Source organism: Panthera leo, chromosome E1 (genome assembly GCF_018350215.1).
Source record: "Panthera leo isolate Ple1 chromosome E1, P.leo_Ple1_pat1.1, whole genome shotgun sequence".
Taxonomy (NCBI): domain Eukaryota; kingdom Metazoa; phylum Chordata; class Mammalia; order Carnivora; family Felidae; genus Panthera; species Panthera leo.
In genome coordinates, this window is record NC_056692.1 from 5,285,843 (window position 1) to 5,306,343 (window position 20,501).

General features: G+C 52.7%; 1 protein-coding gene across 1 annotated transcript in view; it reads left to right on the forward strand.

Moving 5' to 3' along the window:
- The first annotated feature begins 274 nt into the window (after positions 1 to 274).
- Positions 275 to 20,501, forward strand: part of LOC122206950 (protein shisa-6-like) — a 132,509-nt gene continuing 112,282 nt past the window's right edge. Inside the window, exon 1 of the mRNA XM_042916606.1 lies at positions 275 to 915. Within this exon, the coding sequence (XP_042772540.1) occupies positions 275 to 915 (641 nt within the window). The remainder of the gene's footprint in view (positions 916 to 20,501) is intronic.

Sequence of the window (20,501 nt, forward strand, 5' to 3'; positions counted from 1 at the left end):
GCCGCCGCCGCCGGCGGGGGATGGGGCTGCCCGGGAGGCGCGCCGAGCCCGCAGGGGGAGCGCGGAGCCGGCGCGCAGCGTGAGCGCCCGAGCAGCCAGCGCCGGGCCGGTCCGTGCGCACCGCGCGCCGCCGCCGCCGCCGCCGCCGCCCGCGCCCCGATGGCGCCATCGCCCCGGCGCCGCTGAACGCCCGCGCCGCCGCCCTCGGAGCCCGGCGGCCGGGGAGCGGCCTGCCGCGGAAGCCCGCCCGCGCGCCCTCCCGCCCGGCCCCGCCATGGCGCTGCGGCGCCTCCTGCTGCTGCTGCTGCTGCTGCTCTCGCTGGAGTCCCTGCACCTGCTGCCCGGCGCCCGCGCCGCCCGCGGCCGCGCCGCCAACCGGACCCTGAGCGCCGGCGCCGCTGCCGTCGGGGGCCGGCGGCCCGGGGGCGCCCTGGCCCGCGGCGGCCGGGAGCCGAACGGCACCGCCCGGGCGCCCGGCGGCCCCGAGGCGGGGAGCCGGCGGGGGCAGCCCGCGGCGGCGGTGGCGGCGGCCAGCGCGGCCGTCACCTACGAGACGTGCTGGGGCTACTACGACGTGAGCGGCCAGTACGACAAGGAGTTCGAGTGCAACAACAGCGAGAGCGGGTACCTGTACTGCTGCGGCACCTGCTACTACCGCTTTTGCTGCAAGAAGCGCCACGAGAAGCTGGACCAGCGCCAGTGCACCAACTACCAGAGCCCGGTGTGGGTGCAGACGCCCAGCACCAAGGTGGTGTCGCCGGGGCCCGAGAACAAGTACGACCCGGAGAAGGACAGGACCAACTTCACCGTCTACATCACCTGCGGGGTCATCGCCTTCGTCATCGTGGCCGGCGTCTTCGCCAAGGTGTCCTACGACAAGGCCCACCGCCCTCCGCGGGAGATGAACATCCACAGGTGAGAGGTCCCGCTCCCTGAGCCTCCCGCCGCCTCGCCCCTCCCTCCTGTCGCGCGTCCCCCCCGGCCCGGCCCTTCTTCATTCACCCTCGGCCGCGGCGGCGGCGGCGGCGTCGCCACAGCTCTCTGGCTCTCCGAAACCCAGTTTCTCCCTTGCTCCCCTGACATGCGATAAATCACAGCCCTCTTTCCTTTTTTCACCATTTCTGCAGAACCCAGAACGCATGCTTTGGTGGCAGGGGCAGAGTAAGGAGCCGTGGAACTCGTGGAGTTGGAGTATAAGAATTTTACAAATTGTAGAATTCTGGATGGCCGGGCGGGACTGGGGGAGGGGGGCGGCGGTGGCGGTCCAGGGTTCAGTTTTCCAGGCAAGTGGGCACTTTGGCATAGGTTTCTCTTGCATTCGGTTTTCTGAGTGGAACCAGCACAGCGTCTTTCAGACTAGGGTTCTGAACAATGCCGGCAGCTGACAGGAGAGAGTACCAAGCGATTTAGTATAAATCGGATGTTCTCTGGGTGTGAGAGCTGGGGGTGATCTGGAAAGGATGTTTTCCCCCCCGGGGTAAGAAGGGGTAAAGATCTATCTATCCGTTCCGAGTGGACCAAGGGCAGATGGTGTCTCTTCATTACATCCTGCCCAAATGGGATGCTCATTTTCTTGCGGAGATTGGAGGACTTGTTCTTTCAAACCCTGTAGGCAGAACTCTCTGAGTGAACATTCTTGCTGTGCTAAACCTGGTGGGCAGTGTTTCCAGCTTACGTTAGGGGGCCGGTGGGGGAAGCCTCCTACCAAAACTTACTCCAAGAACACAGAATATGGTAGTGCTTGGTCCTACCCTGACTGCCTCCCATCCCACCACCCTAGCCCCCAGTGAGTCCTTAGGGAGGTCGGAGCCCAAAGAACGGGAAACCAGACTGTCTTCACCACTCGGGGACCGATGCACCCAGGGGAGGCAGAGTTAGCTCTGTTTCTAGTCCCCTGGTGGTGGTGATGAATGAATGACCAGACTTGGTTCAGCAGAGTCTTTCGGGGAAACAAACCGTGCCCCAGGACCTGCCTCCGGTTTTGGCACATGGTACGGGCACCGGCTGGTAACTGGGACCCCCCTCCCGCTGACCCGTCCTCTTTCTGAGTTTGCCTAGCCGGTCCCCACCCTGAGCCATATACCTGAAGCTCGTCTCTACACTCTGATTGTTATCCTTTTGGCCTGGAAACCTCCTTCCCTTGCTGCTGTGGACGTCGTAAATCACCGGTACCTTGATGAAGAGAGAGAAAGGAGGATAGAAATTTCTGGGCATGATTTTTTTTTTTCTTCCTTTAAAGCTGTTGAGAAAAGATGATGTTCCCTGGCAGGTTTTATGGAGTCAGACGCACGAAGTTTGGGTACTTACACAGTGACATTCTTGGGTGTCAGGACTGGGTGCTTCCAAAACCGTTCGTAATCTTCACTCGACACCCCAAGGTGCCACTGACCCCCCCCATTGCACCCCATCTTCTCTTCCAGGTAGTGAGTCTGTGCCTGGCTGGTCCTGGGGGCCGATGGAGGGATTGAGACAATGATGTGTAGTCAGTCGGTGTCCCCTTTGGATTCTCGCTCTTGGCTCCTCTTGGAAAGCAGAGAAGGAATTGCCTGTGAAGCAGGTGGTCCTGGTCCAAATCATTCCCCTCTCTGTGCCTTCAGGCCTCTTCACCTTTCTCCTGGGCTCCTGGCCTCTCACGCCGCCTTCCTACTATGGCTGTGGCCTCCTGCTGGCTGGTGCCCACAGACCTTTCTTTGGGTTTCTTTCTTCTCGGAGCCTTTGTTCTGTGCTCTCTTAGACGGAGCCTTCCCCTGCCCTGACCTTGATGACCTGAATTGAGTCATCATGACCTGGGAGGATGCTGATGGCCTTTGGATGCTGGCGCTGGCCTGTGTTCTCCGGGACTGTGACCCTGGAGATGTCCCTGTCCCTCTCGGTGATTTTTCCCCTCCCCATCCCACCGACCCCCTTCCCCAACCCCAAACTAGGGTGCTGGTCTGTGTGTGGGTGGATGGCCCTGTGACTGGTGATGCGATTAGAGCAGTTTGTCTCTGGGGTCGGGGAAGGCAGGTGACCAGGGTAAGGGAGCTGAATTCAGCCTCAGACCATTATGTAAATAGGGGACGTTTCTGCCTCAAATTCACCTCCTGATTTTATTCAGTTCACAGCACCTCTTCCAGCAGCTGCAATGTTGCCTGCTCAAGGCTTTGGAAACTACCATACTGATGCTTGTTAAGTAGGGGATGATGCCTGTCTCTGTGTTTGGGGGAAGGGGACAGAGCATGAGCTACTCATCGAGGACATTCCATGAGTGACCTTGGGCAGCGGGGGGGGGGGGGGGGGGGGGGGGGGGGGGGGGGAACTCCGTGTCTGGCCCTGGGTGACTCAGGCACAACAGCATCCCATCTCCGCCCCCCGCCCCTCCCCCCACACACACACACCAGGCGTGTCAGGGTGAGTGTGCACATTGAAGGTTGCTCCTCCCCGACTCCTGGGTGTGTTCCCATGAGTTGCTTCACTTTGCTCACACTTTAAGAGGTCACCGCTTGCCATCCTGGGGAGTTTTTCACGCAGCTCTTCTTGTTGGGAGCCAGGGTAGGGAAAAGGGAAGAGATCAATATCCCACCGTAGTGAGTTTTCCCCCCAGGGCAGAGTGGGGAGGAGGAAGGAGGCTCACTCTTCAGAGGTCAGCGGAGGAAGCGGGACGTGCGTCTGGTTCCATGTGCCTTGAAATAGTTCAGCAGAGACGTTTCCATTTCTGAAGAAGGCAAAGAATTTATTCCAGGGCATGATCCTCTCTCTGGTAGATGGCTAGCTGGGCCGGCAGGGGCTGGGGCCCAGGGAGGAGAACCACCTCCTTGAAAGGGGTGTTGGTGGCATGGTTGGAAGGGGTGAGAGGGAGGAGAAAAGGGAGGCTGCAGCCCTGAGATCAGCCATCTGCCTCCTCCTGGTGGCCCTGGGCTGGCCAGCCCTCCGCCTGCCCAGGGTACACATTCCTCAGAACAGGGCTTGCTTTCACTGCTCTGGCCCCCGAGGGGGAAAAGCAGATTTAGTCTTTTCCAGAAGTGATTAGACCTGGCCATCCTGTTTCTGTAGAAGTCGGCGTCTGTAGGGGAAACTCAGCTCTCCGGTGATTCTGATAGATGAGCAAAGTCACACTCAGCTGGACCCCGGGGAGGAGAAAGTGACGGCCAGAGGGATCAAAGGCAGAGCTGTGCTTTGGATCTGGGGAGCCACTGGATGCTGGGTGCCCACCTTTCCCGGCCGGAAGCCTGTTTCCCACCCGGATCTCTACCTCGCCTTCCCCTGTTCACCCTCCCCGGGCTGAGGCTCGAGCTGGTACCGATTTGAATGCTTCTTGAGCGCTCTCTGCATCGCTTCCTGGTTCCTGGGGCTCTTTGCTCAGTGAGGGCTGCCCGCCCGAGGCAGGGCTTTGACCCAGCAGCCGGCCCTGTCTGAGCATCTCACATGCAAACCTGTTTCTTCCTCCTCCCCAGAGTTGATTCATTAGCGTCCTCGACATGAGAATCTCCAAGGGAAGAACCGTAGCTTTAATGGCTACTTAGCAGATGAGGTCTGAAGCCATTTGGGTGACCTAGTTCAAGGTGGTGGACCCAGACCTGCCCTGGGTCCCCCCGCTATACGGGGGTGGAGGGGGTGGAGGAATTTGGGGTTGGGGGGGGGGGTCGTGCTCAGGGTTGCGGGCCAAAGAACCTGAGCAGATGTTACCAGGAGAAAGGAAGAGCGACAGGAGGTGACCCTACAGCCGTCGGGAGGGTCCTGTGTCTTTGGACTCCTCTGGTTGTTTCTAGAAGAAGCCAGGGAACCCTTTGTTTCCCCTTTTCTCCCTCTAGAAATTAATTACAAATTAATTACAAACCCAAAGAGGTCTGTTCTGTGCCCACAGACCCGGTAACTGTAATAGCAGGACCCCTTTGCTGGCTGATTTCGTGAGGTTCTCTTCATAGGTTCCCGGGCCATGAATTGTCAGAGCACCCCCCCCAAACACCCCCATTTTTGGAAGCACTGTGAGCTCATTCTAACGAGTCGATCTAAACAGAGAGTCAACTTTTTTATTTTATTATGTTTTACTTCTAACAGAGCAGTTGCAAGGACAGGAAAAAGAAAATCTTGCCTTGGATGGAAGGCCCCCCTTTAATGTTTTCTGTTTCTGCGGGGGAAAGCAGTGAAATTGGGGAAGGGTTCAGGAAGGCTCATGGAAGAGGGTTTAGGGAAGGTAATGGGGTGAGAAGTGGACACAACGTGTATTCCTTCGTTCCACGGATAAGTCCCACTCACCTGCTGGGGGCCAGCTCTGTTTATAACCACAGAACGTATAAGCCTCTAAGGTGTGTGTGACCTTGGACACATGAGGCCAGCAGAACTCATTCTTAAAAAAAAAAATTTTTTTTTTAATGTTTCTTTATTTTAATTTTTTTCTTTCAATGTTTATTTACCTTTGAGAGACAGAGAGAGACAGAGCATGAGCAGGGGAGGGGCAGAGAAAGAGGGAGACACAGAACCCGAAGCAGGCTCCAGGCTCCCAGCTGTCAGCACGGGGCCTGTCGAGGGGCCCGAACCCATGAACTCTTGAGATCATGACCTGAGCAGAAGCTCAACCGGCTGAGCCACCCAGATGCCCCAGTTCATTCTTGATTTTAACATGTCTGCCACGCAACTACTTTTCAAAAACCCTGCACTTTGAGGGTTCCGCCCGGCATGTTGCTGGCTGTCTTTTGTCCTCTCCGGTGCCCCCCGCCCCAGCCCAGGAGGCGTGTACATCGGTCCCCCTTCCCCACCCACAGCCGCACCCCAGGCTCTGAGCACATTCCTTGGGAAGAGCCTACCCACAGTGCTAGGCTGCCAAGACACAGGTAGAGGAAAAAGTCCTTTTCACTGTTTTCAGCCTATTTTTAATGAGAGATCAGATTGACCGTGCAGTTGATTCAGATCCATTGTGCAGGAAGCAGTGGTTCAGACAGCTGAAAAAGTGTGCTGATGGAAAGAGGTTAATTCACCAGCCCCAGGCAGACATGCCCACGAAGGATACGGAATAGAAGGGAACCACACCAAAGGAAGCTTCATCCTTCCTCCCCCTGCGCTGCCTGATGTCTCCAGGGCCTGGCAGGATTGATTGCCTTTAGATCTTAACTTTCTGGCTCCTCTTCCGTGGTGAGTTAGAATCCCCACCACACGCTGAGAGAGCAGCCAGCCACTGGCTACTGAGTCCCGCATAATCTGCTTTTTAAATTGTGAATTCAGGTGCGGTTTGTCTTGAGGTGTTGATTGTATCCCTTGACATCCATCCTGTGGCGATGGGCGGAGGGGTAGTTCTGGAGGACTATATTAGGGTCTACGTTGAATTCATTAAAAAAAAATTTTTTTTTTAAGTTTATTTATTTTTGAGAGGGAAACAGTGCGAGCGTGTGAGGAGCAGAGAGAGGGAGACAGAATTCGAAGCAGGCACCACAATGTCAGTGCAGAGCCTGATGTGGGGCTCGAACTCATGAACTGTGAGATCATGACCTGAGTCAAAGTCGGATGCTCAACCTACTGAGCCACCCAGGCGCCCTAAGTTCGTTCTTTGAAGTATCTTCTTCTGCGGTGATCCCCTCCACCCCCTATGTTGGGAAACGCCAGCCCATTGTTTTTCTGAGTCACATTTCTGACCTCGCGTTTCTAGTAGGTACTGCAGACCAGGAGGAGGGTTTATCTGCAGACCCTCAGAGGGTCTCGGTCCCTTGGCCTTGAACAGGCTTATTTCATACAAGTTCAGGATAGATTGCGCCTGTCCATTCTTGTTCTTTTTTATCTCTACAAGTAAAACCATGGGCGCCTGGGTGGCTCAGTCGGTTGAGCGTCCGACTTCCACTCAGGTCATGATCTCGCGGTTCGTGAGTTCGAGCCCCTCGTCGGGCTCTGTGCTGACACCTCAGAGCCTGGAGCCCCCTTCGGATTCTGTCTCCCTCTCTCTCTACCCCTCCCTGGCTCGCGCTTTGTCTCTCTCTCCCTCAAATATAAATAAGCAGTAAAGAAATGTCAAAAAGAAAGAAGTGAAACCAAAACATTCTGAAAAGGCATGGTAATATAGTTGACCCTTGAATGACTCTGGTTTGAACTGTGTAGGTCCATTTATACGTGGATTTTTAAAAATTAATTAATTTTTTAGTTTTATTCTGCACTTGTTTTGTTTTGTTTTGTTTTGTTTTTAAAGTAGGCTCCACGCTCCTGCTTGGGGCTCCAGGTTACAACACTGGTATCCAGAATCACATGCTCTCCGGACTGAGCCAGCCGGGTACCCTCAGGATACTTTTCTTTCAATAAAGACACTGCAGAACTGTAAACGTATTTTCTCTTACGAGTTTCTTGATATTTCCTTCTCTCTCGCTTACTTTATCGTAAGGTTACCGTATATGACGCGTGTAATGTACAAAACGTGTTAATTGACTGCCGTGTTATTGGTAAGATTTCTGGTCAGCAGTAAGCTGTTGTGGTTACGTTTTGGAGGGAGTCAGAAATTCTACTTGGATTTTCTTCTTTTTTTTTGGTTTTTTTAATTTTTAATTTATTTATTTAAAACAATTTTTTTTTTAATTTTTTAAATGTTTATTTATTTTTGAGACAGAGCATGAACGGGGGAGGGTCAGAGAGAGAGGGAGACACAGAATCCGAAGCAGGCTCCAGGCTCTGAGCTGTCAGCACAGAGCCCGACGCGGGGCTCGAACTCATGGACTGTGAGATCATGACCTGAGCTGAAGTCGGACGCTTAACCAACTGAGCCACCCAGGCGCCCCTAAAAAAATTTTTTTAATGTTTATTTTTGAAGGAGAGAGACACAAGAGTGTGAGCGGGGGAGGGAAGAGAGAGAGGGAGACACAGAATCTGAAGCAGGCTCCGGCTCCAAGCTGTCAGCACAGGGCCCGACACGGGGCTCGAACTCACAAACTGTGAGATCATGACCTGAGCCAAAGTCAGACGTGTAACCAACTGAGCCACCCAGGCACCCCTATTTTATTATTTTTTTTTAATTCACATCCAAATTAGTTAGCATATAGCGCAACAATGATTTCAGGAGTAGATTCCTTAGTGCCCCTTACCCATTTAGCCCATCCCCCCTCCCACAACCCCTCCAGTAACCCTCAGTTTGTTCTCCATATTTATGAGTCTCTTATGCTTTGTCCCCCTCCCTGTTTTTATATTATTTTCGTTTCCCTTATGTTCATCTGTTTTGTTTCTTAAAGTCCTCATATGAATGAAGTCATATGATATTTGCTTTTCTTTAATTTCGCTTAGCATAATACCCTCCAGTTCCATCCATGTAGTTGCAAATGGCAAGATTTCATTCTTTTTGACTGCCGAGTAATACTCCACTGTATAGATATACCACACCTTCTTTATCCATTCATCCATCAATGGACATGTGGGCTCTTTCCATACTTTGGCTATCGTTGATAGTGCTGCACATTGGGGTGCATGTGTCCCTTCGAAACATACTTGGATTTTCTTAACAAATTATTATTTTTTTATTTTATTTTTGAGAGAGAGAGAGAGAGAGAGAGAGAGAGAGGGCTAGTGTAGGGGAGAGGGACAGAGGAAGACAAAGAGAAAGAAAATCCCAAGCAGGCTCCAGGCTCAGCGCGGTGCCCGACCGGGGGTCGATCCCACAACCCTGGGATCATGACCTGAGCCGAAATCAAGAGTCGCACGCTCAGCGGGCTGAGCCGTCCAGGTGTCCCTGTCCCTGGGTTGTCAGCTGCACGAGTCATTGCCCCTAACCCCTGCCTGATTTGCTCAGGGGTCAACCTTCTTTCTGTTATTTTGTCGTCCGTTATAGAATCGTTGAATTTTTTTGCAGGCCAAGTCAGCAGCCTAACGTCCTGATTTTATAAGTGAGGCAGCTGACACACAGGGAGGTCAGATCACAGTGCCCTGGGGTGGGGGGAGCAGCTGGGGGTGGTGAGCTTGACCTGGAAGCCGAGGGCCACTCTGAGTCCCGGGCCCACTCTCCTGCCTGGTTGCCTCTCAGCCTTGTCTTGCGCAGTGAACGTCTATTATTGTCTTACGCTAAGCACCTGTTTCGGAAACTCTGTTATTGTCTTACGCTACGCACCTGTTTCTGAGTCAACACCGGATAACTTCCCGATACTTAGGGATGTGAGCGACGGCCTTCTCCCTTCTCTTGCTTCCCTGACTTTCTTTGGTCCCTCCTCATTCAATTTTACGGTCCCCTAAAATGATTTCCGTCGCACTTCCACAGTCGCCTTGTAGTTTTCCCCACGTCCCTTTGTAAAGGGCAATAACCTGACCTAAGCACAATCCTTGGATAAGATCTAAGGAATGCAGACCATCGAAGAAGGGAGATGCCCCGCAGGCCAGAAGGTTGTGAGACCATCAGGTAAAACCGGAGGTGGTCGTCTGTGATTCAGAAGGTGCGGTCTGAATGCTTTCTCCCTCTCCCAGAGATGGGTGGGGACGCGGCCATCTAACCAGGTCAATGAGTTTTGGTTTTGCCAGAGACCGGGAGACCTCCAGGCAACACCCCCCCTGGGGCCCAGGTGCGTGTGATTTCAGGTTTGTCCCCCGGGATGGCCCCCTGCATACAAGACAGCTCTGTGGGCCTCAGAAACGCATTCACTGGTGTGGGCCTTGTCCCTTCTCAGCTCTGGGCCACCATCCCACAGGGGCGAGGTGGATACAAGGTGAGGGGGCTGAAGGGGCTTCAGGGACGTGGCTAACGAGGCTGGAAATTTGGGTCTGACCATTACATGAAATTCACCTCCGCGGCCTGCAGTTTGGAGCCTGATTCTGTGTACCTCTCCTAAACGTGTCCCCCTTCTAAGCAGTCACCTTGGGAGGCCACACGCCGACTCTCCCCCGGACAGCGTTGTCATAGTGTTTTCAGAGCCCATGGCACGTCATCTTGACTCTCTGTAACGGGGCACATTTTTATCCTCTTGGGCTAAGATTTGATTCTTGTAAGAGGCGCTAAGTCACGGGGCGGAGGCCGACGAGTGGAATCGGCGATCGACTGGTTATTGGCGGAAGTAAAGAGTGCCTCTAGCCATGAGGCCTGCTGTCCTGGGATCCACATCAGCTGTCTCCAGAGGCCGAGCCCAGGAGAGGCGCTCGGGTGATGAGTGGTGGGGCCCGCAGGTCAGAGCCCGGCTCTCCGTGGCGGCCACTTCTCAGGGGCCGCACCTCCCCGGCCGTAGGACATTCACCTCTGCGTTTTATCGGTGTGTCGGGGCAGACCTCGCGGGAGCTGGAAAAAGAAAGGAGTTGAATATGCAGGAAATAGTTCAAATGACTGCCCAGAAAGGGAGGGGAAAAAAAGAAAAAGAGAAAAAAAGAATGTCCCACATTTCTTCAAGAGATAGTAGTCAGATAGCTCAATTTAGATTCCTCATTTGATTCTGAGGGTACAGGGACCCAGTTTCCTCGGAATGCATGCGGCCCGGCTTGGGGTCAGAGCCGGGCTTCTCAGTGCTCTCCCTTTCCTGCACGTGGATGTCACCACCTGTGCAGTTTGGCATTCGCGTGAGGTCCCCGCCGGGGCCGGACAGCCGTCGAGGAGGTAGAAATGTTTGCAAGCACAGGAACGTGGGGCTTCCCGTGAGAATTGCCTGTAGGTTCCTGACATGCGTGTACTGGGCCCCCCGGTCCCCCAAGAGTACAGTCACTGTGCGAGATTGGTCACAGAAGCAGAGCGAGGGTGGGGCAGGTGACAAGGGGCCACAGGGGCAGTTTGTGGCCGATTCTTGCGTTTTTTGGCGGGGGGGGGGGGGGGCGGGGGCGTGGTGGTGGTACGGCGGGTGGGCTGATGTTTCTCTTTTCCATCAGGAGTTAGTAGGACGGTGAGGTGGCCCTCCTGCTGTGTGGGCTGGGGCAAAGCCTCTGGCACTCTTGGACCCTGGGAGGAGCCAGCCCTGCTCTGTGGCTGGGGAGCCAGCTTCCTCGGCTCAAAGGTCAGGATGGTGGGGAGGTTTGTTGCCCAGAAGCCTACACGAGCCCGTCACCTGTGCACCTGCAGAGAGCTGGTGTCGAGGAGGGCCAGAGGCCTCGGTTAGCTGAGGGCTCAAGGTCATGTGGATGAAGCGGGGGTGGGGGGGGTGGGGGGGGTGGGGGGGTGGTAGGGAGACTCTTGGGAGAGTGCTCAGTCCCCAGGGCTTGCTCTGTGTCTGGAACCCTGCTGTGCACTGGACCTAAGCTGCCTCCGTGCGTCTTTCCTTCACCCTCCGGGGATAGGTGCCCATTGAACAGACGAGGAAATCAACTCAGAGAGGCTTAGTAACTTGTCCAAGGTCGCACGGCTAGAGCTGTGCCAGTCTCCATCTCCTTCGGGGGCCAGCTGGCTCTCATCTTCCCAGATGTAAACGGGTCACCCAGATCAGGGTACTGCAGACCCGGGCTGGTGGCCTCGCTTGCATTGCCTGCAGGGCACAAGGCCACCAGGGTGCGGTGCAAAGGCTTGTTTTCAAGAATGGGTTATATTGGTCGAGGATAGCGAAGGCGATGCAAAGAAAATGTAAAAAATCAGAGAACAAAAAACCCAAAGCCACACACCCCGATTCCAATGGAGAACCAACAGCAAAACACAAAACACAAAACAAAACAAAAAAACAACAACAGACCTTTCCAGTATTGGCAGAACCCCGGGGCAATGCTGCACGAGTCCCAGCTCTGGAATAATAGGGGCACTAGGGAGAAGAAGTGATTTGGGGGCAAGACGATGGACCTCGGGCCATTCCCAGTTTTAATTACTGAGACATACGGCTCAGAAACAGCTCCATTTATCACTGCCCCCCACCCCCACCTCCCTGCCCCATTTATAACCAGAGCACCGTGCACACAAGACAGAGTTTCAGCCAGCTCACTGCTGCTTCCCGCTCCGGTCCTGTCCTTCCCCCGTTTCCATTTTCCTAGCCGTGCTTCCTAATTCCTCATTCTTTCCAGGTGTTTCTCTGTTTCTTGTGACCTCAGGTCCTCTGTCCTGAAAGGCTCGCTCAGAGGAAGGCATCCTGGGGAACCCTCAGCGCCCCGGGCTTTCCTCCCAAACTTCTGTTGACCTGGTCGTGGCCATGGCCGTGGGCAGTGGTGGGGCTGGCCTGCAGCTCTGGGACAGGGTCTCTGACCGGGGCACTTACCTGCTTGAGGTGGGTGTGGGAACCATTTCTCTAGAAAATGAACATGGATGCCACCACCTGTGCAGTTTGGCATTCGCGTGAGGTCCCCCTCCCAGGGAGGGGGGTTCCTGAGCCCTGTTTCCAGTACCCCCCCCCCCCCAGCCCCCACCCACTTCTGGTCACAGGAACAGGAGAAGCCTTGATCACCCTGGCCCAGAGCCACTGTCCCCACCTCGAGGCCGTGGAGGCCGAGTTCCAACCAGGCTCTGGGTGGCTACAAGGTTGGCCCTGCTCCCCGGCGTTTGGGAGAGGAGTGTGTGCTCTCTGCCGGCTTCCCAAACACTCATTATTCCTTGCTTTTTTGGCATTTGGTCTCGTGTACTGTTCCCATTAGCTCCGGCATTAAAGTCTCATTACTTAGGACATCTGTCCTCTGGACATATTCGCGGCCCCTTAGCCAAATGTCCTCTTCTGGGAAGTATGCTTTCCACTCTGTCCCCTTTTCCAGCTTCCTTCGGTCTGGCTGCCCCAGGGAGGAGGGATTTGAACCCGAGAGGGGCCCCCCCACCCCGGAGGAGGAGGGGCGGCTGTTGATGCTGAGTGGCATCTGAGAGCGTGTTTCACAGCCCATCAGCTCCTCCCATTTGGAGGTCTTGGGAATGCAGACCCTTGCTGTCATCCCTCGGTAGGGCAGGAATGGACGCAGAACGCCATAATAGCAAAGGAGCTGTTTCCAGGAGAACTTTCCTAGACCAGCTTTGGATCCCATCAGGCAGGAACTCTGTCCTCAGTCACCCTGATGTCTGGGCCTCCTGTAAACCCACCTCTCGGGCGCTGGTAGGCAGGTGGGTGAATCAGGATTCCAGCCACCCTGTCGGACTGGCAGCTGACACTCTGTGACTTTCTACTGTGTCCTGAGTAGTTCACTCCCTCCCATCTTTGCCAGGGGATGATCCCCCAGAGGCTTGGTGGAGGGGGGTGGGGTGGGGGTGGGGCTCTTGATGCTGTGGGAAATCACAGCGCCTTTCTGTTCTCAGATCATCAGCAGCCAGCTTTTCTTGCCCACCTCCTCTCCCAGCCTCAAGCGTTCATGAAGAGAGTTGGGTCTGTCGCTTCTGTCTCTCTCCGTCTTTCAAGTCTGATCATTAAAATGTGTCTTCTCCTTCCTGCGGGTGTCTTTGTCCACTCTTGCTTGTTTCTTCCTTCTTTCCTTCTTTTGATCTCTCTTCACTTCTGTTAAGATGGTGGGGGGGGGGGGCGAGGTTCCTTTGCTTCCTTTGCTCTCTCCCTCTGGTTCTCCTTCTTGAATTTATCCCGCTATAACTTCGTTAAACTGCATCGATTCAGACTCTGCTGATTCAGAAATTATCCAAATCGGACCTGGGCGAAGTTGTTCTTTCCTCTGTCTGACAAAAACCTGCGACAGACTGATTAATGGTGAAGATTGTGCAGGGCGCACACACCACGCGGAAGGACAGATTTTTCCAGCAGGCTCTTCCGTAGACCATTGGCATGCTAATTACAAATCTTTCTCACCTAGTCCATGATGTAGCTGTCTGAAGATCGGTTTCTGTTTTCCTGTTTCCCAGCCTAGTTTGTAATCCTGCAATGGCCCCGGGAAACAGTAAAAATGCATTTCCTTTGGAGCGGTTTTTTTTTTTTTTTTTTGTAATTTCCATGTCTGTTTCCTCGATTGGGATTAGCCTGCTGGAATCCGTGATGCTTGACCTCAGGCTGCTTCAAAGTCCCTTCTTAATTCCCTCTGGGAATGCCTGCTGATTTCCCCTTCTTGTTTCTTTTCTCCTGTCTTTCCCGGAGTTTTTAACATCTGGAAACTCTCTCTTTTTCAGCTTTGGGAGTGGAGAGTCCTGCCACAACCCAAAAGGTTCACCTCATTTCCTCTTGCCACAGGGTGAGCAGCTGGGCACCGGGGTTTATTAGGAACCTGGAGGTGGACTTTGGACAAGTGGCTTTGTCACTTCCGAGAGACCGTGAGCTCTGTCTCTGCTGCTTCTGTGCTTTCTCAATTGCCCATTTCTGCCCAAGGAGCCTGCTCGTACATCACTGTCTCCAGCACCATAGTTTGGATTGAGGAGACAGCGTTGCAGTCTAATGCAGGATGTGATGGGATGTGCCTAGACTGTACCCAGCCCCTTATAGGAAAGGAAAGGACTTTGACCTTTCTCTGCATGTGTGGTGCTCCAGGGGCACCTGCATAGCCCCCATTCTTTCACTTTTGGGGCCATCTTCCATCTTTCTGTGCCTTGAAGCATTTCCTGGGAGCTAAGAGGCAGGCTAATCCCAACCAGTGTTGCTTTCCGTGCCCATGACCTTGGGTACGAGTCCCTCAGCCAGCCCCCACTCCGGTCTGTTAGCCTGGCTGTGGGATGGGGCCTGTTAGGTGGTGCAGGTGAGTTCTTCCCTGGCTCATTCTGATCTCAGCATACCTGCGAAAGTTCCGGAAAGCAGAGAAGTACATCTGTCCTGTGAGTTGCAGACAGCCCTGGGGAAAATGTACTCTCCCTTCGGAGGAGAATGCTACCTGGAAATGTCTTCCTGTGACTGCTTGGTTTTAGCATCCTAAACTCATAGAATCTCTTGGGTGAGAGGGACTTAAGAGGTGTTTTAGTGCCTCTCCTTCTGGGGGCCAGGTCCCCCTCCTCTTCTGCAAGTGCGTCGAGAGCTGGGCTCCCTCTGTGCCTGGAGGAGTCCGTGGGTTCAGAGGACACAATTCTTGGTAATTCTGATGGGGAGCTAACAGTGGCTTTCTGGCACGAGACGTACCTAGTGGGACAAGCCGTTGCCGTATCCCTTCTGTAAGACGGCAAGACTTCCCTTTGAAGATGGCGGTCAAGGCCCGCTTCAGTTTTCCTGCTTCTTGGATAAACATCCCTAGTTACAAATCTGTTCCTCATAGGACACGGGTTCGAGTCTTTGTGCCTGTATGAATGTTGCTCACATCGAAATGAGGTTGTAATTTGGGGCACCTGGGTGGCTCGGTCAGTTAAGCCTCCGACTTTTGATTTTGGCTCAGGTCATGATCTCACGGTTTCATCAGTTCGAGCCCTGTGTCGGGCTCTGAGCTGACAGTGCAGAACCTGCTTGGGATTCTCTCTGTCTCTCTCTGCCTCCCTGACTTGCACTGTCTCTGTCTCTCTCAGAATAAATAATTACACTTAAAACCCGAAAGAAATGGGGTTGTAATTCTATAACCAAACCGAATGTGACATTTCCAACAGCAACATACAAGTCGTTCAAACTCCATTCAATCCGAAGATTCCTTTTGGGAAATTGGTTGGTCTCCAGTGCTAGGCCGGACTCCCCTGCCGTGATGTCAGGATGATGCATGGGTTTGCCTATTTTGTTCCCACCTGTATTTTGTGGCTCGAGTAGTGCCTGGCACAAGGTAGGCCCTCAGCTAATGTGGTTGAAAGAATGAATGACTTAATTAATTAAAATGCAGAGCATGGTGGGTGGTCTTTCTGTGTGCCCCACTCTTCTGACGTTTGCCTTGATGTGAAGAAACTTGAGCTTGGAAATGACAGTGATGTTTATGATTTACAATTTATTTATTTTGAATGAGAGAGAGAGAGAGAGAGAAAATGAATCTCAAGAAGGCTCCATGCTCAGTGTGGAGACCTACACGGGGCTCGATCCCAGTACTCTGGGATCATGACCTGAGCTGAAATCAAGAGTCAGGTGCTCAACCAACTAAGCCACCCATTAACCCTATACACACGTGTGTGTGTGTAATATATATATATGTGTGTGTGTATATTATATACACACACAAACGTGTGTGTGTGTATAATATATGTGTGTGTGTGTGTATATATGTATACGTGTATGTATGTATATGTATATGTATATATATATGTGTAGCTATATATATATACACACATATATATTTATATTGAGAGAGAGAGAGAGAGTGAGCAGAAGGGGGACAGAGAGAGAGAATCCCAAGCAGGCTTCATGCTGTCAGTGCAGAGCCCGACGTGGGGCTTGAACCCACAAACCGCGAGATTATGACCTGAGCTGAAATCAAGACTCAGACGCTTAACCGACTGAGCCATCCGGGTGCTCCCCTATAATTTTTTTTTTTTTAAAAGAAGAAAGGAAGGAAGGAAAAGGAAGAAAAAGGGAGGTAGGAAGAATGAAGAAAAAACCCAGCTGAATCACTTTGCAGAAAATGTTGCCCTGGTGAGTTTGATACGTTTGCCCTTTCATGCCCCGCTGGAATCCTGATTTGTTTTGTTCGTGAGGGGAGTCTCTTGGCTTTTCGGTGGCTGTACTTTATCTCGAAGCTTCCCGGCTCGCTAGCAGAAGCACGGTTTGTGATGGCCTTGCAGAGACGAACGAACAGACACTCTCTTTGCACTTGGCTCTCAGAATCCAAGTTCAGGGTGCAGTGAAAGCTGCTGTGTGTGATCAGACGCATTCCTGTCCTCAGTCAGGCCTGAGTGGAAAATAGGGGATGTGGGTGGTCCCTGCCAGGATGACCCGTGGCCGTCACATGCCATGTGGTTCACTCTCCACGGGAGGAGTTTTGCCCATCTGGCATCAGGGATTCAGTCCTCCGGGACGCCCCTCTCCCACCACTTTTTTGTCGTGGTCCTATAGGCCGAGTCTGTGCAGACACTGGGAGGTTGTATTTGGATTTATTTATTAATCAAATATTTATAGAGTGCTTACTGGTTGCCAAGTTCCGTTCTAAGTGCTCTGCAAATATTAACTCGTTTAATCTCCATGATAACTCTAAGAGGTAGACATTATTTTTGGCCTTATTATTTTAGCCTTATCTTTTGAACGAGGAGGCAGGACCACAGGCCACGAAGTAGCTACGGGAGACCACTGGTGCGCCCGGTGGCCAGCAGCCCTACAGTCCGGCTCCAGAATCCCGCGTTTAGCCACTAGGCTATCCTACCTGCGTTTTGCTTCCCCCTCTGGACTTAGATCTGTGCCTACAGCAAGTCAAGCAAACCACACTGAGATAACAAAGGAGAACAGCAGTGGCGGCCACATTTATTTTTGTTTTTATTAAAAAAAAAATTTTAATGTTTATATTGAGAGAGAGAGAGAGAGAGAGAGAGAGCGAGAGCAAGTGGCAGAGGGGCCGAGAGGCCGAGAGAGAGGGAGACAGAATCCGAAACAGGCTCCAGGTTCTGAACTGTCAGCACAGAGCCCGACGCGGGGCCCGGACCCACGAACCGCGAGATCGTGACCTGAGCCGCAGTGCCCCTGTTTTTCAAAAACATTTTTTTAATGTTTATTTGAGAGAGAGAAAGAGAGGCAGGTGGCGGGCATATTTATTCACTCCTCTCCCCCCCCCCCCCCCCCCCCCCCCACCCCCGGCCGCCCGTGTGGCTCTGGTAACCAATCTCGGTAGCATTTTTGTCTTCCCCGTCCGAAATGGTGGCTGTGCTGGCCACATCTAGGTCTTTGGATCATTCCGGGACAATCCAGATATTTCTGAAGAGCCTAGGCTTGGGGTTGCTGCTACCCAGTCTTCCCAGGCCTGGGTGAATTTTCACAGGACTCAGGAGGCAAGGAGTAGAGTGTGTGGAGGTGAGGCTCTCAGGGGTGAACTGGGGCCCCATAGGATGCGCCTCTAGGCCCTGCCCAGCTCGTGGCTGGCCCCAGGCCACAGCCCCAGGACAGGGGCCCATCTGGATAGAGGACCTTACCCCGTTTGCCTGGAAAACACGGAGCCTGCGGGCTGAGCCTTCCCTGCCCGGGTCCTGCACTGTTTATTGGCCAGGGTGCATTCCGATTGTGATCGTGCCCCGGGCAGCTCAGACCTGCCGAACAGCTCAGTGCAGGTGCACGAACATTGTTACCACAACAAAGGAGATCTCCACACCCATTTGGAGCCTCTCTGTGACGGGAGAGCGGTCTTGTGCACACACAAAGCCAGCAGCTGTGTTTTTCAAGTGGACTGTGAGAGAACCAGGACTAAGAACTAAATTAAGCCGTTCTCCTTGGTCCGTGTTTATTAAAAATATAGTCACTCCGATTATCCGGAGTGCATATTTTCAGAGAATAAAGACCCCCCGTCTGCCCAGTGAATAGGCTCGGGCATGAGGTGAGAGAGGACACGGGCTGTACTGAGGCTGTCACGGTCAAGTATGAACCTCCCTTCTCCGGGACTCAAGTAGCCAGAATACTTTTTTTTTTTTTTTTAAACGTTTATTTATTTTTGAGACAGAGAGAGACAGAGCATGAACGGGGGAGGGTCAGAGAGAGGGAGACACAGAATCTGAAACAGGCTCCAGGCTCCGAGCTGTCGGCACAGAGCCCGACGCGGGGCTCGAACTCACGGACCGCGAGATCGTGACCTGAGCCGAAGTCGGCCGCTTAACCGACTGAGCCACCCAGGCGCCCCATGTAGCCAGAATACTTTAACTGGAGTAGGATGTCTGCATTCTCCTTCTAGGAGAAATACGAAAGTAACTGTCAGAGATTTACTTAAAGAGAAAAAACAAAACAAAACCCAAACCCAACCTTTCCTGGTTTGCCCCGTAGTTTTGACGTGAATAGCTTCGTTTCCCAGAATCGTCTTTATTTTGCTTCGTTTCTTCTCCGAAGAGACCTAAAGATTAGACTGGTGGCCCCTCTCAAGGAAGAAACTTGCATTCTTAAAATAAGTGATTTCGAAAATCCTTCAAGATCAAGAGTGTTCTCATTAGTCCTCAGGAATAACATTAACCAGAATAGCTTATTCAGGGAACAGTTGATGTGTTTGGCCTTTTATCATACCTATCCAACAGCAGAAATGTCTCCCTGTTCTTCCCAGAAAGAAGAAAGGCATGTGCAGGGGTCTAAACGAACCAGCTTGCTTCACCCTTGACACAGAAAAACTTATTGGGCTCTAGGAGAACTTACTTTCTCCCCTTTTGTGTGGCTCAGAAATCCAGAGATCTGGCGGAGGACAGAGGCTGGTTTTCATCGGCTCTATCTCAATGAGCAGTGATGTTCGTGGGGTTCGTATGGAAAGTATTAATGGAGATCAAACAGACTTCCCAGGTGAACTAAGAGTCCCTAGGTTCCCCCCACTTAATTTGGGGGGAATCTCAGTTTTACTCCCTGTTCAATGACGGGAGATTGTGAGAAGAAGTTCCATAGTTTTATCTTTGTTTTTTTTGGTAATCTTTTCCTACATTTCTTTTCAAACTTAGAAACTCCACAAAGCCCAGGGACTGGCTGCTTTCAGAAGCCAAGGGTCTCATGGAGCAGGACTCTGGCTTCATGCAGAGCAAGGGTCTAAGGGTCTAAGGGTCTATGTCAATGTTCTGCTTAGATTTTGTTGCCCAAATCAGTTGCCTGCTGAAAACAGTGTAAAAAGCGTTCGAAGCTTGCTGGTGTCGAGGACCCACAGAGGTCGGTAGAACTGGGTAGCTGAACGCAGCCGGGTTCTGTTTGGGCAGATTTTCCCACCAAAGATGGATCACTGTCTAAAACCCTGTGTTCAGAGACCGTGGGAGAGAGATAGTAGGTAGAAAAATAAATGTGACTGAGTGGATGGAGGGACAGATGGTTGGACGGGCGGATGAACGAATGGACGAATGGGTAATTTGGTGGTGGCACACCTCTGTTGCTTTGCCTGCCTGTCTTGGAAATCTGGATTTACCCCTTATTGGTTGTGTGTCCTTGGGCAATAAAGCTGACCTTGCAAAATCTTAGTATTCTCATCATACTGATTGTGGCTACCAAGAGCATCTACCAAATAACGTCATTTTGAGGATTATAGGGTATAATGCATGGAAGAGTTCAGCATTGATATCTGGATATCTGGCACGTAGTAATTGTTCAGTAAATGAGAGCGGTCAGTTTCCTAATTCTTCGATTTCCCGTGTAATTTCCTAAGCAGGCAAGACGATGAAGGAAAGTCATGAAGGAGGTCTTAGCTTTCTCTCTCTTTTTTAAATCTTTTAAAAAATGTTTATTTTTGAAGGAGAGAGAGAGAATGGGGGAGGGGCAGAGAGAGAGGGAGACACAGAATCCGAAGCAGGCTCCAGGCTCCGAGCCGTCAGCACAGAGCCCGACGCGGGGCTCGAACTCACAGACCGCGAGATCGTGACCTGAGCCGAAGTCGGACGCTCAACCGACTGAGCCCCCCCAGGCGCCCCTACCTTTCTCTGGTTAAGGGGAATCACTTGCCAATTTCAGAAGGATTTCATGTCTTCAAAGCATGTGGCAGCATATCAAAAAGTGTTGGTTGGGCTGGGTCCCTTGTGTCCAGATCACTCCGCACTTAGGGACGTTCAGACACTCTTTCATTTCCTTGGGGGTCGCTGACGACATGAACCAAGGTTTTCATAGATAATTGGTCTTGACCTGAATCCCTCATCGACCGACTGAATCCCTCTTCTCTCCAAGCCCAAATGTTCACTGGCGTTTGCTCAGTTGGCGGACCCGGCTGGGGAGACCAGAAGGACTCGT